The sequence below is a fragment of the Anomalospiza imberbis genome, chromosome 1 (assembly GCF_031753505.1).
Source record: "Anomalospiza imberbis isolate Cuckoo-Finch-1a 21T00152 chromosome 1, ASM3175350v1, whole genome shotgun sequence".
Taxonomy (NCBI): domain Eukaryota; kingdom Metazoa; phylum Chordata; class Aves; order Passeriformes; family Viduidae; genus Anomalospiza; species Anomalospiza imberbis.
This window is the reverse complement of record NC_089681.1, coordinates 74450548-74469070: the sequence shown is the minus strand read 5'-3', so window position 1 is coordinate 74469070 and position 18523 is coordinate 74450548. Positions and strand designations below refer to the sequence as shown.

The window sequence follows — 18523 nt, the reverse complement described above, 5'->3', positions numbered from 1 at the left end:
TGAACAGAGGGTCACTAGAGTAATTCAAGAACAGCTCTGACACCTGCCCTACATCAGTCCTTCCCCTCTTGCAGATATAGAAAATGGCTTACTACACAGCTATTTGAACAAATTTGTCAATCTTTGTCTTGCAAAGGCATTTGATCTGCCTTATTATGTTAAGATTCTTTGAGAGAGACTACCTTTCTGTGTTTATGGCTTCAGTCAGGACAGTATCCTCAATCCTCAGAGTAAAATCAAAAGCCAGTATTCAGTATGTGAGTGGTGTGTGGTTTGGCACTGTGTTACTGAGATATCACCTACCTCTCAGATTTGAACAAACCTATACAGATTCCTGGATTATGTGATGGTGTAAACAGGCAAACACTGTACCTTCAGGTAAACAAAAGACTTCTATGGCCAAGTTTTGAAACAGATAGTAATGTGAATTGGCAATTAGACATGGTTCCCCCCAACATCTTGTAACTTAAAGGAGATATAAATGTAAGCCTCATAAGCAAAGGCTTGTTGCAGCCTTTGTATCTCTCCAAACAGTAGCTCCTACAGAATGGATATGATGGACTATCACAAATTCTTCAAAAGTAGTCACAGATTCAGAAAAGACTGCAAACTTGTGATCTAAACAGGCAAGACATTCACAAACAATTTTAAATATCTGCCAATTTTTCTGAGCCTGCATGTTCATTGCCATTACACTGAATCCTGTCCCCTGTCCTTCACCCAAAGCTCTGTGGCAGTGTAAATGCCCTGCAAAGAAAAGAAAGAGGACTGCACTTATAAAATAGGATGTACCCTAGAATGCAAAGAAACTAATTTTAAAAAACAGAGAAGCACCAAATAAAACAACAGGAACAATCTTTCTCCCCCACACCCAAAAACATGTGGGAAATCATTACAAAAAAAAATGTTGCCTTATGCATTACTTGTGAAAAACATGTTCTTCCAGAGCTAGTGATTTATTTTTGTAGAGTGCACCAACTGTTATTCAGCCTCTTCACTACTCACTTGTTTCTCTTTTCCCCTGTTATAAAAGGGATTTTGATTTTTTAAAAAATGTATTAATCTGTGAACTGCACATCAAATTCACTGAATGACCCAAATAACTTGCAAAAATAGATTTGATATCCAGCACAGCAAGCAAGAGGTCGGGCACCTGCATTCAACTCTCCCCCTTAGTTACTATTCATGTAATGAACGTCTTTCCTGTGCAATGTTTTCCTCATATTCTTAACAAAGTGTTTATTACCTTAACTACCATAAAATTTCATAGATTGAAGATATTATAAATGTATTTTTAATCCATTCATTAAATTATTAGATACTTTAGATAATACACATTCTTAGAGGAGAAGCAATACCTACACTTGTGGGCAATTGACAAGGGTCATTTTTGAGGCGGTCTTTTAACATGAGAATAAAACAACATTACTTTTCATGGTTGACAGATAATGTGTGGACAGACAAGGAATGACCAAGATCAACAGTTAGAACTAGGCTTCATTGAACATATTTGCTTCTTTAATAATCATGCATGTTTTCCTACTTTGGATAATAATTTGAGATTATTGAAGGCATTCAGTATCACCCAACATTTCTGTACTCAGTGATGAAATGTGGTTTGACACACCATAAGAACCAGCTGTCAATTACAAGAAGTTTGCCGTTTCAAAACTTTGAAGCTTGTTTCACCTCTGATATACTGCAGCTTTCCTTTTTTTCCTTTTCTTTTTCTGTTCTGTTGGCAAGTGGTGCTACTGATAAACACAGTTGAGAAGATCAAAACTGTAGGGTCCATAGATACTGAAAGGAGTGCAAAACTCTTCAGCAAGCCATCTGTATAAGCTAAGCACTCTACATCCAAGTAGCCAACCCCACCACTTCTGATGGTGATCACCTCCTTCTTTCCCCTGCAATACATAAACCCTCTCTTTCTCTCAGCCTCTCCCAAGAGCTTGTCATGTCAGACATGCAAAAATTCCAGACTCATCTCTTAGTCCATGAATGAACTGTACAGAATTACTCAGACTTGGTGCTCACACTGTGAGCCTCACACAGGACATGCATTTTCAGACCTCAAAATCCTAATTCGTTGAATCTCTCAAAAACTCTGAAAGTTTTACTGAATTATTGTCAAAAAAGGAAAATAAAATCTGTATTGTAAAGACTGAATGTACATAATTAAGTACTATAAATCTAGGAAGTACATGAAAAATTATCCACCCAAGAACATGGACTAACTTAAAATTATGTAAGTCGCTCACTTGTTCTTTGTTAGGGGATTAGTAGTGTTTTTTAGGAATTCATAACTCAATTAATACCCACAATGAACAATTCTGAGAAGATAATCTAATTGTTTTTCCATTCTTCTGATTAGCATATTCCCTGATGCTTTATTTAATCAAATGCAGCACTTGAGAATGAATAATTGGTTTGTGGGATAGTCTGAGGTACTTTTCACTATGGGGGGAAAAATAAAATCAATGCACTCCACTGGTTTTGCTTAATTTTTATAATCCCTCAGTGAAATGAAGATTATCAACCTCTTTCAAGCAACAGAAAGATGAGGTAGGGACCAAAGTGAAACAAATCCAGTGGTTTCAAGTGCCTTGTCTACTCTTTTTCCCCCCCCTCCAGACTACTTAACATTATATAACAGCTTGCAAGTTCAAGGCAGTTCACACTCATTTCAGTCACACGAAGGGGAAACTTTACAAATGAAACATCCATCTCCTAAAGCCTGACACCCAGCAATGTGGGAATAAACAATTAGCAGCTGCTTCTTATCAGTTGGGATTAGGATGGCATACCATAACATCCTGCAGGAAGCCTGTGGCAGGGACAGAAGGCACTTCTGAGGCTGCATTCAACCCTGCAAATTATGCTCATTCTAGCAATGGCTTTCTCTTCTTCTTCTTCAGTGTCCGTGATTAATATAATTAATTAATGCTCTTTACTTCAAAGCACCATGTTAAACAAATTAAAGTATCCTTGAAATACTCTGCCCCATTTTCCCTAAACAAATTCTAAAGAAAAAAAAGGAATGTGGGTCACGTCCACTGGTTAGATTTAAGTTACTGTTGTAACTTCTCAAACACAAAACCGGCTCAGTCTGTCCCTCGGGGTTCTGACAGGCTCAAGGTATTTCATATTACGTATACATATATATAATCCAGTAGAATCTGCCTCTCCTAATAAAATTCTCTGCATTCGAAGGTAAAGTCCCTAAGGTCCAAAGGAAATTGGATTTATCAGTTCTTGTGAGTGTTGTTAAAAAAAAAATTCAGATTTCACCCTCTAGTCCAAGAAGAAAAAAGTTATTCAACTACATTTTCCAATTTTATCATCAGAACATCTGCAAGCTTTCCCTATCCAAATTATTGTAGGACACAAAATGACAAAAGACTACTACAACTATACAGCTCAATCCTTCAAACTCCTCCCCTCCAGCCCCTAATCACTCTGCATTCAGGAAGTTCCTGCTGTGCCTGCCCCTAATGTAAGAAACACAGACTCACCCCTGTTTTAGTCAAGCATATTTATACAGTGTCTTAAAAAAATGGGAAAAAAATTGTAATAGCTGGAATTGACTGAAAAATTTTAAAAATTGTGGTTACATTTATGAAAAACTTTCCAAAAACAAGAATTTTGTGTTTTGGAAGACAAATTTTCCCCAACATCACTTCTCTGCTAACCTTATTACCTGCAATAAGAAACTCTTTGAAATGCATCTTTTCCCATAGTATGTGATGAAATGCCTTCCCATGAACTATTTTTCTGGGTTTTTTCCCCTCCTCTTTTTTTGTAAGTTCACATTTTTTCTGTTCACAGCCTGCAAACTCAAGTAGCTGCAAATGAGGCAAGCGAGCATTTTCTATAATAACAATCTACTCTTTGAGCCCGGATAGTTTACAGAGGCAAGAACTTAGAACACACTAAAACCCTATAACCTTTAAAAAAAAATCAGATTTTTCTTGCACCTTTCAGGGGAATATTCTTTCATGCATCTGAAAAAAAAAACTGAAGTAAGATTTCAGAGATGCTCTGGGTAAAAGTGTGCCAGTGGTACACTGAAAAGCTCAGTTAAATAAAACACAGAAGTCCAAATGAACAATTCCTGTGCCAGGGCATATGGAGGAGTGTATTTACCTTTTCCAATGCTGAAACTTCATGACTTCTTACTGCAGGGCTTCTCGGGAAACACTGACAATCCATGCCAGAGATTTTCTTCCCTCCCCACTTTCAGCACTTCTCAGGTACAGATTTTCCTATCACTGCAGTTTGATCTAATATGATGTATAACTTTTCATTAAGATATAATTTGCTTAAACCGCTTCCCTATCTTCAGCCACATTTTCCCTTAATGCTGAGAACTGCCAACCGCTTATTCTTGGAAAAGACAGTGTGGTTGCTGAAAACAAGGCAGTGCAGAACACTGAAGCTCCCATATGCACCATACTGTCCACTGCCCAAAACTCACGCTGCTGATGTCTAGACTTTGTGCCCATCATTCCTTACCTTTGTGGTTAAAAATGCCCTCCATCTCCATGCTACTGCGAGAGTGGGCGATGCACAAGGATCCGCAGGGGACCAGGCCTTCCGCAGCTGGGGAGCGGTCTGTGGTTCGCACCAGACACCAGTCGGGCTTGTCATGGGGCCTCTCCAGGACCTCCACTGTCTGCCCACGGCGGATTGTCAGCTCGTTACTGTTGCAGGCGGTAAAGTCGTGGATCACCACCGTCAGCTCGCACCCACCAGACAACTGCGAGGGGAGAAAACAAGGAGAAGCCAGATGAATGCTCATTATCAAAGCATCCGTCACGCACCGTTACCTATTTAGGACTCCTGGCAGGATTTGTATTTTGGATGAGATAGCAGGCTTCTGGGACTTTCCACATCAAGAAGAGAGCATTTCAAAAATCAGGCAGTTCTGGCGTTTTAGAACAGATTTCGAACTCTGCTTGTCTCTGCCTATTGTTGAAAGCACAATGGTTGTGACAGTGCTGGGCGGAGGATTTAAGTAGCTTTTCTTGCTAGACTGCTCCTTATCCCAAAAGCTGAAGTAGCAGTCGCTTCTGAATATATTTTATGTGTGATAATTAGCAAAAAAAAAAGGTCAGATATTACTAAATACAGTCACCCATGAGCTTTGTTATCTTTCAAATTCAAGAGAGAAAGAGGTAGTTTTTCCAAATGAATTTACTGCCTTATTCCCACTCTACTCACAGTTTACACACACAGGTCACAAAATCGTCCAGGACACATCATACACAATTGTAAAAGTAAGTGTAAAGTTCTTCACAAAACATTCCCAAATACTTAACTGTTTAACAGAAAATTCACATAGGCTTACAACTTTCACTTTTTTGTTGGTTTCCCCAAATAAAACTGCACAAACTTGAATTAAAATCATGCAAGCTTAGGGTTTTCCTCCCCCTCTTCAAAACGCTCCATTAGAATAACTTTGCCTAAGCTTTAGTTTCCTCTCTTTGATTGTTTCATCTGCTTTGATGTGAAATGAAAATTATTATCAGAACTTTGCAAAGTTCCCAAGCTTGCTCAGTGCCAAAGCACCCATCCAACTTAAGCAAGCAGTCCTAGAATTCCTTCTTCCTTACGGCAACAGCATTCCAGGCTATTTCAGTTTTTCATGTGTGAGCATTTCTATAGCCCTGGCTGCTTCCTTCAGTGCAACATTCATACCAGATCTCAGCTGGTATTCAACTTCTGTGTGTTCAGTAATTTTGAACCAAGCCAGTAAACTCCTTCAGCTCAGTGAGGTAATCTTGCAATGCTCTACACACTGTCAAAGAAGGACCATACCCTGTGAGAGTTCCAGCTGCATCATGTCTAAAAGCAAGTGCCACACCAACACACTGCACAGATCCTGACACGTTGCTTTTGACTGTTTCATGGCTGCCAGCTACATCCCATGAGCTTCAGAAATAGGAGATAAGAGACTGCATTGTTTCTTATTTATTAGTTTTTATTACAAGCCTGGAATGCAAACACTGGACAGAAATTTTTCTAGGAAAATGCTATGTTTTATCAAGCAAGAATTTCAGAGCAAATGACAAAATCCTAGTAATAATCAAAGGACAATTCAAACCTTCTCTTCCTCAAGTCTGCAACAAATGACAGAACCTAACTCCTAGCAGATGGGCTGCAGTAACTCCAGAGCTTTCCCATGGTATCTGCCTTCTAATCTCACTGGCTAGCATTGGTTGTGTGTGCTTACAAAGGAGCAGAAGTTTTCTTGAGGGAATGCTGGGGCCAAGAAGGGCAGAAAACCCTCATACATCTAGTGTTTAAGGAAAATAAATCAGGTTGTACCCGTTTAGATACAGGCTAAAAATTGCTTCTACCCTCTCGCTTTGGACAGCCCCAATACACAAATTACAGGGGGGTACACCTTCAAAACATGTTACCTCCTCCCTCACTAAAATGTTTCCTGTTCCCTTACACTCCCTTTTTTAGTCCATGCAAAGCTATGCAAAGGGGAAAAAGTAAAGAGCTTTCTCTTGTTTTCTGGTACTGATTTATGTTACAGCCTTTGTCAGACCAACCCAGAAACAATTGAAACCATCTGTATGCCTGATGGGGACTAACAAAAAAGCTGATGAAGTATGACTTCACAAGGTGTCCAGGGCAGACCAAATTTTTCTCAGGAGTCCATATCCCCGCCTAGTGCAAGCACAGTAACAAGCTGACACTTTCCAGAAACTGTATCTCGTCTTTATATTTCCTCCTAAATACCTACAGGAGCATATCTTTGGTGCTCTGTTTGCTTTCCTGACCCTTCACTTCCTACAAATAGAGATTAAGATGTATTTTTTGTGACTGGTGCAATGGCCACATGTTTTGGTAATATAGTTGTTCTTTCTTCTCTTTCTCCTAATAAAAAAAAAAAGTAGGGTCTCAGATTTTATGTTTTTTAAGTGTTTTATATAATATTAAGCTAAAGGAAAAAGCAAATGGAAGGTTGTCAGTGGCCATGTCAGGTGGCCAAAGTACACAAAATTCCTACTTTTTTCAGATAATGTGATAATCACATATCCTAGTTGGCCGGTATTCCCCTGAAATTCAATACTCATTCACACTTCAATATAGAATGCAAGACACTTCTTGCTCAGGGTTGTTAGGTCCACACCATCCTCAAACATATACCTACGCTGTTACATGCAACTTAGGGCAGAACTTTTCCACTACTATTAAGATATTAAAACCAATGATTTCTGTACCCAGCAAACACATATGGCACTTTGGAGAGCTAAGCAAAAAAAGCATTTACCAATTTTCCCTTCCTTTGGGTTAACTTCCCTTCTTTCTGCCTACTACAGTAGTGGTTAGGAAACACTTCTTTCCTCTTTGTTTCACTGCTCAGTTTCTCTCCATAACACACTTTCTGAAAGCAATTTCATCTTTCACACTGATTAAATGCAGTTGGACAGCAGGGAGGGTCTGTGATTAAGAGCGTTGCTCAACAGCTGTTGTTGGACAGCTTTGGCAAGGCTCTCCAGGCTAGCTGCAGGGAATAGCAAGAGGCACAGCAGAAACTGGGAGACCGACTTGCACTGAAGGGAAAAAGAGTTACAAACCATCAAAATCCAAATTTAGGCTGAACAAAGGCTTTACATACTTTATCCATCCGTCTCAAGAAACCTTTTATGTAAACCGAATTAATCATGCATGATAAAAATAAATGATGCTATGTCTGAAACATGGAAACTGCAGAGACAGAGATGAGATGAGACACAAGAGCCAGACAGAAACAGAACTGCAGATTACAAAAAGGCACAAGGTTTAATTAAACAGCTTATCATGGGACATAGTGCCTTGCCATTGCTGAAATTAACGTTAACCATCTACGTTCACCTCTCGGGGGCCTTTCAGTCACTGTCGCTTGTAGAAGAAAGAAAAAACCAAATGACACAAACACGTGAACACTCACTGACTGAGTACATTCTTAGCATAGGTTTGCTGAAGTCAGAGACACCACACTAAGTCCATCTGCCACCACTACCTGCAAACACCATGACTGACCAGATATTCAAGAGCCTTTATATCTGGCCACATAACATCCTCTCAGGACTGCAAATGAAATTTAATTTTCCATGGTAATTTCACATTAAGAAGAAAGGAAAGCAAAGAGAAGCTAACAAGATTTCTCAATTATTTCAAGCATAAAAATCTTTAATCCCCATTTAAAATGCACTTTGGCAGAAAATAAATGGGAGAGCACAAAAGTTCTGCCTCAAATAAAGACCATTTTGCTTTGACCAGGTAAGCTGTCCAGACTTGGTTTCCAAATCTGAAAAGAGGTGTGTACTCAGAGCCATGGTTTTTTTTTTTTTTTTTAATTAACATTTTTTTCTACTGATTGGAGACTTTTCTGTTCCAGAGACTCAGCTGGCAGAACTAAATACTTGGTTGTCTCCTGCTGCTTCAGTCCTTTTTCTATCTTTCAAAGAACTACATACAAGCTTAAAGAAGCATGAAAATTAAATACAACTTCACATAGACAGTAATACAAAGTGTTACCAGCTGGGCACAAAAGACAATTTCTAAAAAATAAAATATTGCTCTACTGACCACCCACATCAGCTACCATGATTCCTACTATTTAGGACAGCAATCTATGACAGCTCTTCTTCTGAAAGCCTCTCATGTTCTCAGATACCAAAATACTAGGTTGGATTACATCATGTTTCTACCAGATCACTGAATAGAAGCATGAAAAGAACCTATCAGACCTACATTGTTTCCTTCAGCCTCCCTATTTAATTTCCTATGCACTGGATCAAGTTCAAAAGACAATGTTAAAAATGAGAAGAGGCTGGTGAAAGGCCAAATGAGTGGTCCAAGAATCTCTTTTATCTGTTAGCCACCTAAAATGCTGGCTACACATCTACAGAATGTGAATGGAAGGAATGCTGTGAAAGGTGAAGGGCAAAATATTTACTGAGAAGGGTACAATAAGAGCACTCATGCAGAAAACTGAGATGCTTTGATGGACTAGAAATCTCTCTCTCAAAAATCCTGTATTTCATGCCGGATTCCATTATACCTTCCAATGCTTCAGGATGGGTCAAGTGCTATTGATGCTAATATTTAGCATGTCTTGCAATATGAAGATACACCCCATGATAATAAGAAAAGAAAGGGCTCTTAAATTACCTAGTCCACTTTATTCCCTTCCTCTAGAGCACGATCAACCACATCTGTGTGAATCCATAACATTTATCCAAACTGTTCTCACAAATCTCCAGTTATGGAGATCCCCCAGCCTGCACAATTACTCTGCTCTAGGGTCTCACATGTTCATACCCATAAAAAGTATTATTGCAATCTTTTTAAAAATAAATCCTTTGATTTCATCCCATCTACTTAAAATATAGGTAAAAGACTGTTCAGTAACTCTGCGCGGTAGCCTTTTTCCCCACTTGAAGACCTAAAGCTTTTCTTCCTGCCTTTTCTTTTCTCTTTAGACTTGTTAGCCCCAATTATTTACCTTGCCCTGTAAGTTAGGTTTAGTAGACTTCTCCAGTCTTTTTCTTCTTTCCCTCAGAATTCTTCCAATGGACCACTGATCTTCCAAAATTCTGTACTCAAAACTAAATGCAGTACCTAACGTAAGCCTTATGAGTTCTGAGTAAAGAATGAGGACTTAGTGTCCTCAACATCTCATTTCTACAAGCTAATATATTGCTGCTTTCCTTGTCCTCCCAGATGCATCACACAGCTAAATAATAAACATCTTGTAAGCCTCTGTAGCTTCTCAATCATCCTCTCAAAAACTGTTTCAGATTCTCACTGTTTTCATTAGCTAGCTATTTCTACCTATTCATATAAACTCAAATGCGTTCCTATTAAATTGGACAGTATTTTGCCAGTTACTTTTTCCCATTGCCAAGATTATTCTGAATTCTAATTCTGCCTTCCAATACTATTTTCAGATGACATGAAGCTGGGAAGGATGTCAATGTCAGCTTTATAAACATATGGTCTATTGCATCATCCCAGTCATTACTGAAAAGCAGTGTTGCAACAGTGGAGCCAACAATCAAAGGTTAAAATTCTAGCCTAAAAAGCAAGGGTGGAGAAGAAAAATGCTTATCATGAAGCTATTCTCTGTTGTTATGGCAATTACAGTTATGTCAGAAAACAGGATGCAAGGAAAGAAGTTTGTCTGGACAATATTCAACCACTTGCTATCAAGGTTAAGGATTTTCAGCTCTTTCAAAGTATATCTCTGAGGAGGTGAGAAAGAATATTGACATTTGGATAAAGGACTTCATTCTTGATATACTCCCTGTATAACAGTTTAGCACTTCTAACCAAAAACATTTATTTTAAAAGAATGAACTGTCTGAACACATAATTGGAGGAAGTAAATAATGGTATTACTTGGCTGCTGATTAATATAATGAGTTTGATATTTTTTGTCTTTTCTCAACCTCAATAACGGATACATGTGAACAGAAAAATGTTCAGCAAGAGCTCATTAAGTAATATAGCACTAAACAGTTCTACTACTTAATTATTACTGGTTTAAATTACTTGGTATTTTTAATATCAAGTATTTTCTTTGATATTTAACATCAAGTAATAGCAAATGAGCGGTCCAAGAATAACTGATAGTTTTAATATCAATGTTTAATGTTTTTAATGTTTCTTGATTTGGAATCCCATCTCAGTTAGCTCCATGCTCCAAATTTGACCAAGGAGTTCCACTGCTTCCTCTGGCTAACCACATTAACAGCACCTTAAATCTGTACAACTCTTTTACTCCATTTCTGTAACACATTCACATACACTTCAAGCTTCTAGGCTAAGAAAGCAGAGTCAATTTTAAACCCTAGATCGACTGTAGCTAATAAATTTTCAACATCCAAAGTGAGAGATTACCTCACTTTGCAACAGTGTTAAGACACCCTGCAGATTTCACTGGCCACTTTCCTGTTACTGTTTCTTAATAATTTTTATTGTATTTTTAAACAGATTAAAGATTTTCTCAATTTAGCAAACCAAAGTATACAACAGAAACATTAAACAAAGCTACACTGCTAATTCACACCCTTTTTAGAACTTCACAATAGTAAATTACTTCCTTGGACATACAACACACAGCACAAGTAACTTCCAGGGAGTCATCAGCTTGTTTTTCTTGGCAAAGAAAAGTCTAACAAAAATTTTATGCACAAATGCAAGATCTCAAAATACTTTAAATACAGCACTACAGTCACTAATCATACCTAAAACCTGTCAGGAAAATACTGAAAAGTGTTCTCCATTTCTCCTTCCTTCCATTCCTCCTCCTTTTAACTCCTGTTGAACAGGTTGTTGGTAAGACTCCTCCTCATGTCAGACTGGAAAACAATCCTGAGGGCATTCTGCTTGGCCACCTTTCTCAGCAATGCTCACACCACGCATGAAATATTACTGTGAGGGGCATCAGGAGACAACTGTGCTATCCACCCTCGTGAACAGCACAGCACAAACAAGTGCAGAAGGGCGATGGCTCTGCATGGCAGGGATGGACTGTATCACCTCCAGCCTGCATGCACACAGCCTGGTGTCTCAGCCAGGGAAATTACAAAGAGCATGTCTTACTTCTGGGTGTCACAGGTTACCTAAACTCTTCTCTTAAGAACTGTTTGCGAGCATACAAAACTCAACGTTTTTAAATCCCTAAATAGTTAAGTTATAATGCTAAGAATAAGACAGCAAAACAAAAGTCATCAAAAGATTTCTTCCTCTAACCAACTGTTCTTCTCACAGGTGTCTTTAGAAGAAGCCACTTCCAAAACTACAGAACAACCTCAGTACAAATGCACAAAGTCAAAACATAGGCTGTTCTTGACAAATACAAGAGCAACCTAAGCATCTAATATTTCCCTCCTCCTGTCTGCTTCTCTATATGGAAAAAATCAAACCATAGAGTTTGAGCAACATGTGAAAATAGAGAAAACTCACAGAGTTTAGGTGATGATGGGAATGGTCAAGATATTATTCTGAGAACCTATTCATTTAGCTACCCTGAAGAATACTGGTTATTTATCTGCATCATTTGAATGGCTCATCAAAACAATTTTGTGCAAGGAGGTAATAGACCAGAAATCTCTAACCAAACTTCAAAGTAATTGCTAGGCATCTTCAGTATTTTATTTCATTCTTCTGTTTGATAAATTTCTATTATCCATCTCTACCTCCCTCCAGGGTCCTAACACTTCTCACTTGCCAAAAATCTTGTTTCAATTCCAAGTAACACACACGTTTTTGGAAAAAAATTTAATCTTTTGACACTTATCTTTCTTCCACCCAAAGGAAACTCTGGCTGTGTATCCTTATGTTATAACCCAGCCAGAATCTACAGGCAGAGACAGAGGAAAGGAAGCACCAGCACTAGTACAAAATGACAATTTGGTGGGTTACTTCTGCAACAATTCCATCAGCTTTCATGCAGAAAGTGAACACCTACTCCCTATCCCATAAACATTGGAGAGTATTTTCCTTTACAACAGTAACTCTGTGGCAATCACCAGCCTCAAGCCAACATGAAAAGCAGATAGTATGATTTCAGGAAGGCTGAGATTAACATCAAGAAAAATTCTGTGCACCACTATCAAATTTTGTGGGGGAAAAAACCTTTCATTTTAAACTGGGTCAAATCTTTGAGCAAACTGCAGAACAGAGGGGACCAGAATGGTTTCAAATTGGCACAAACATAATCTCTTCATGACCTATTCAATTTAAACAATCGCTCCTGCTCCCGCATGATATCAAGGTATTTTCTCTATTGCAAACAGCTATTTTTAAGAGACCAAGTATTTCCATGCCTCTTCTCTGAAGGTACTAAGGACTAATCTTGGGTGCTAATTCACACTAAAGGACAAATCATCTGCTCTCAGCACAGAGCAATGACCAGGAAACTTACCTTATCACTGTCTAGTGTGTTCTGGGAGGTTCGTGAGGCAATTGAAATAGTATCAGGCTGGCTGCTGCCATCTCCTTGACTGTCCAGGTCCTCACCATCTCTGCAAATAATTCAGTTTTCATTACAAGAGTGGTACTGTGTTTATAACATGCTAGTTAATGAGACACTGCCAGTGTGGCAACAGACACCAAATTTACTGATGCAAGAATCAAATACTGAGTACTTAATACTCTGTTCTCTACTGTAAGAGAAGAGATTAATTTGCAAGGTATACATCATACAGAATTAAGGCAAAAACCAGTAAGCCAGAAGTACGGCAACAAACTTGCACAGTCACTTAGCCAAAGCTAGCAAGGAGGATACTTGGTGCCACATTTCAAGCTCCATAAAAGGAAAATGAAGGACCTGAGTAACACATGCAGAATTGCAAAAATCTAAAATGTACAGCTGTCCTGTACTGCAGTTCCAAATCCCTTCTGTAATGGCTCATTTACACAAGCCAGGGACTGTTCAGAGCAGAAATCTCAACAAATTCAGCACTGCAGGAAACTGCAAATTAATGATAAGATAATGGTGGAGAAAATGACTCTTGCTTTTGTCCAATTCACTTAAAGGTATTCAAAATTCAACACTACAGAGGAAAGAGCACTGTTGTATACTTAGAGATCTCTGATTATTTGAAATACTACTTACCGTCTTCCTTTCTGTTTTGTTGTTGGTGCAGTTTTGGGAATGTGGATGGGCTCTTTCAATGCTCCTTTCAGATGAATAGTCCTTTCTTGTATCACTTCCCGGATGTGTTTGATCCAGTCCTGTTTATTCTCTATACTGGATGCCTTTGATATGCAAAAGAAACAAAACCCCCACAAAGGACCATTATGGCTGAGTAGATCCACACATACAGTCAGCTAATAAATACAAAGAGGAACACATAAAAAATGACTTTGTGAAAAATTTCTGAAAACCTAAACAGAGAAAATGAATTCTAGCTGGCTGTCTTGATTTTGAATTGCCAGCACTACTTTACACCTCTCAACACTATTAATATTGGTAATTTAAAAAATATTTTAACCTTAATTCAGAGTTTACTTTTATAACTTGATGACTAAAACCCTGTATGCATCTCATGAGACTGAGATGAATTCCAGTAATAACACCTTGAATACTGGTGTTTTAAATGCACACTACATTTTAGGTCAATTATAATTTGAAAGAATAATAATCTACTATTACTGGCAAAAGAAGTTAACTTTTACTGCAACATATTTCACATATTACTCTTCCCACTTTTTGATACATATCTTGAGGCAGAAAGCTAATTTAGGAATTGTATTCTAATTACTACCTGCAACATATCTATTTTTTTAAATACTCCAGAAATTACTTGATATCCACCTGCCTGACTTGTAATCTGATTGCTTAGCCCAATTTAACCCTGCACCTGAAATGCTGTGAAATATAAATATTGTTGCAGATCTAAAGAAATTATTATATATAGTTTCCTTAATTATATACTACTTCTCTTAATTGCTGTCTCCTGAAATAATTGGCTTCAAATACATTATAAATATTTAATATATTATAAATATATAATAGCCAGGAATTCTAAAGGGATGAGGAAAATTGTAGGAACAGATGGACAGGTAGGAAAAAGAATTTTGTTTTCTTTTACAAAATAAAACATTTAGGAAAATAAACTAAACACAACCTTTAAAAAAATCTTTCATTTAGTTTTTCATGGAATTTACTTCTAATATTAACGAGGTAAGGAAATGCTTGTTTCCAGCCTTCAAAACTGAACAAACAAACAAAGTCCACAAAATTGTGGAAGAGCTTGATGTATCATAGAAGTTTTCTAAATATCCTCTGCACTAAGTAAAGCACAGAACAGAAATACCTTAAAGTGATCTTATGTACAGAACCCTCAATTAAAACCTTTTATTCTGCTCTGCCCTGGGAGGATAAGTTCAGGCTGCAAAGCATTGTCTGTGAAATTACGGGAACATTAAAAACTGAAAGAAAATCTAGTATGCATTAAAGTTACGTTTAATTTCCTTGCATTCCTTGACTGCTGCCAGAAAGCTAATGTAAACTTTTGTTAGTCTGTAATTCACAAGGAAAAGATTCAAATTTCAGTATTGACATGTGAATTGGAGAGGCCATTTTTAAGTGGCATTATTAATATTCACCATGAATATATGTGAAATCACAAACAAGTTTAATAGTAGGTGTATTAACCTGTAAATGGGAATATGAACTTTGTTTCAGCCCAACAGAGCTCCTCAAAATATGCCAGATTACCCATTAGCTGCTTATGGTATTACAAAACAGGTGCTTCAGTTGAGGAGTCCCAGTTTACATACCATAATCACAGAAAACAATGATTTAGCCATTCTTCTAGCTAGGCAAAGAGCACTACTGACACCTGTAACTTGCCCAGACACAAAATTTATAGGCATTACATGCACCTTCATCCAAAGGCAAGCAGCTTCAGAAAAACTTGTAGCCCACAGAATGACATAAAAGTCTTTTGCAGTGTTTGTTTTCTGCAGAAAAATATGGGTCATGAAAAGCAGCATCGCCAACAAGGAGCAATGACTTGAGCGTGAAAGGTAACACTGATGCCATCATTTCTTTGTGACACCATCTCCCTGTCAGCTAATTGCTGAAGTCTTCAAGCTTATGGAAGTCCATGGGATCAAACCTCTCCCAACTATCATTTGTGAAAGCAGGTTTGTTTAATTCTTCAGTATGCTACAAAGATTCCCCTCTGCTCTCAGACCACATGAGTTATATATATATACACCACCACATCTGCAAATACAAAGAAAACTATTTGTCAGCAGCTGTCCTTCTCAAAGCAGGAAATCACTCCCTGCTTTCCCAACAAGGAGATAACAACAACATCTACAATACTTGCTATAGACTAGAAGCACATCTGCTAAAATTACCTTGAGAACAATTTTGTTGTCTGAAGTTGGTGTCCTTCCAACCCACAGAGCAAACTTGCAGGGGTCTCCTTCTACATGTTCTGTGACACCCAGTTCAGAAGTCTAGAATTAAGAAAAAATTGTTAGGACCACACAGCATTTTTTCTCAGAAGCCAACAAAGTCATGCTAATAATCTACAAAACTGAGCACTGCTATTTGAAGAGGTTTTCAGAAGCCTAAGGCTAACTCATATGCTAGAGAAAATCCTTTATTCTGGAGGCAGTGTGAGGTCTCTTCAAAAAAGGAAGAACTGCAAGCTTAACAGTCTTTTCTATAAAGTGACAATAAACAATAACACTTACAATCTCAATACCAAACTGCTTATTTTAGTTCTTGGACTTGACAGTAAAAGCCTTAAAACTCTAAAGAAGACGCTTGGCAAAAAGTAAGTTTTGCCTTCTCTCCCTATTTCTTTCCATTGGAGAACACTCACTATTCGATTTTTATGCTCTTTCTCAGATAAGATATGCTTAGGAATTCTCTTGATATCTTCTAAAACTCTGGTTTCTTTTCTGTCAAATGAGCCTTTCCTTCCCCCTGAAACAGATTAAATAATTCAGAAATGTAGTTTCCCTGGAGAATTTTGTGAGACAACTACATGAACAATCAGTCTTTGGGAATGTTCTTATGTCAGACCTTAATAGCTAATTATTATCCAAAATGTTCTCACTTTCTGACTGGAATATCTCACTCATGTGAATTGGCTTCCACTTTAAACAATTCATACAGGCTCTGTTCCAAAAAAAAATTACAAACTAAGAAACAGAGCTCAAACTAGAAGAACCCTCACTCCTCAACAGCTGCTAAGTATTCTCACATGATAAGAAGCTGTATTTTTCCCCTCATACACATCATCATTAGCACGTACACACTTCAACACATGAGATGCTGGATACCCAATACCTAAGTAAAGGTACTTTATTTCTTGTCTCACTTGGATGCCAACTTGCTTTTTTTTTGGTGTGGCTGGGTGAAAGCTTTTTAGTTATTTTTTTCTTCTAAAATAATCCCATCCCAACATCTACCCTTCCACACACAACTGTCTTTGCCCAATAGGCAGTTGAGCAACACAGCCCTCTGCAAAAGATGCTAAGTCTGCATGTGGCTCTCCAGGACAGGCTCACAGAAAAGAAATCATTGTGGGTTACTGGATGCATGGAAACCACACTGAAGTGAGGAAGCTCCCAAACATCCAGTTACTGGTGACTGAGAGAGTGTTCTGTCAAATAACACCTGCCTGATGTTTTTTCCACAGCCCTCCGTAGACATTTGCTCTTGGGCACTTAATCTCTTGCCAAATGAGTTCATTAACATCTCCTGCCCATATACATACATACATATGTATAATGCCATTGAGTAGCCTGCGCTGGGGAAACCCTGATGGTCATCATGCCCAAAGCAAAAAGAAGGACCTCATTTTTGTAAAGCCACCTTCCAGAAGTCATAGGATAGCATACAAAAAAGATCTTTAGCTCAAATCAACATGCATGCTTTCAACACATGCTTTTTCTAAAGATCACACTGTAAGGGCTGCTATAATAGTAAGCTGCACTACAGGATGTTTTGCCAGATAGAATATGACAACAAAAAGAATCCTTGTATTTTAAAAAATGAGGTACAATGAAAGTCTTCAAGATTTCCATCAGCTCCTCTAAGACCTAAGGCTACTACTAAATTCCTGCTGGAGGAACTGACCTGACAATTTAGCAGGACTGATTTTTCAGTTTTGTTGCCTCTCCCACATAATCCCTTGGCACCTATTAATAATCTCCAGTATACCAGCATTTTTTAATATTTATTTTGGGTTTCTTAAGAGCACCAAAGAAAGGTGTGATCAACAAACAGCTGCAGCTGTGTTACCTCTTAGCTGTCTAGTATCAGGAAGGAAAGTAAATGTTGGAAATGAAGTGACAGAATATGCAAAGAAAGATATGGGAAAAAAGAGGGTTTGTTTTTTTTCCACCAACCTGTTTTACCAGTTTAGACACAGAAGTGGGAATGAATTAAAGAAAAGAAGCACAGAGAAAAGACTCAGTATTTATACCATCTACACTTGGTTATATATTTATATATTCCAATAGGATCAATACAAAAATAATGTTTTCTAGAGTGTAGTTCTGAGAAGGATTCTAATTTCAAGTACATGCTCTGAATTATTTGGTATAAAAGCTAATCTTGCCTTCGATAGATGCAGAGCAAGCCATGGGAGACTGTCTTGCCACTTGGCTACCTAAATTTATGGAGTGTGAATACTGCTCTCACCCAAGTCATCCAGCAAGATAGGAAGGTAAGGATGTGAATTCCAGAGCCATATTTTGTAAAGCATGCATTCTAGAGATAAGGAAAGCAAGAGTGGAGGTTTTGGGCTTTTTCTTTTTTTTTTTTTAGATGAGAAAAACATTTCCATCTTTACATCCTTTCAGTAGACCGTAAGTACTATAATTCTATATGCAGAAATTTTTTGTAAGACTACTGGTCTCAGCAAACATTCTGGAATGAACTTTTCCCAAACAAAGTTCTTGCCCTCCCCAATCAGTAGGTGTAGAATATCCACAAAAACGAATCCTTAACAGCAATAGTAAACAAGAAAGTTGAAAG

General features: G+C 37.9%; 1 protein-coding gene across 3 annotated transcripts in view; it reads right to left on the bottom strand.

Annotated features, from left to right (window-relative positions):
* TRIO (trio Rho guanine nucleotide exchange factor) overlaps positions 1–18523 on the bottom strand; it is a 241893-nt gene that overhangs the window by 61493 nt on the left and 161877 nt on the right. For all 3 annotated transcript variants that reach the window (XM_068196995.1, XM_068196987.1, XM_068196979.1), the window contains exons 31-34: positions 15886–15987; positions 13628–13770; positions 12935–13034; positions 4516–4759 (exon numbers count right to left, since the gene is read on the bottom strand). In XM_068196995.1, coding sequence (XP_068053096.1) covers positions 4516–4759; positions 12935–13034; positions 13628–13770; positions 15886–15987 — 589 coding nt within the window. The remainder of the gene's footprint in view (positions 1–4515; positions 4760–12934; positions 13035–13627; positions 13771–15885; positions 15988–18523) is intronic.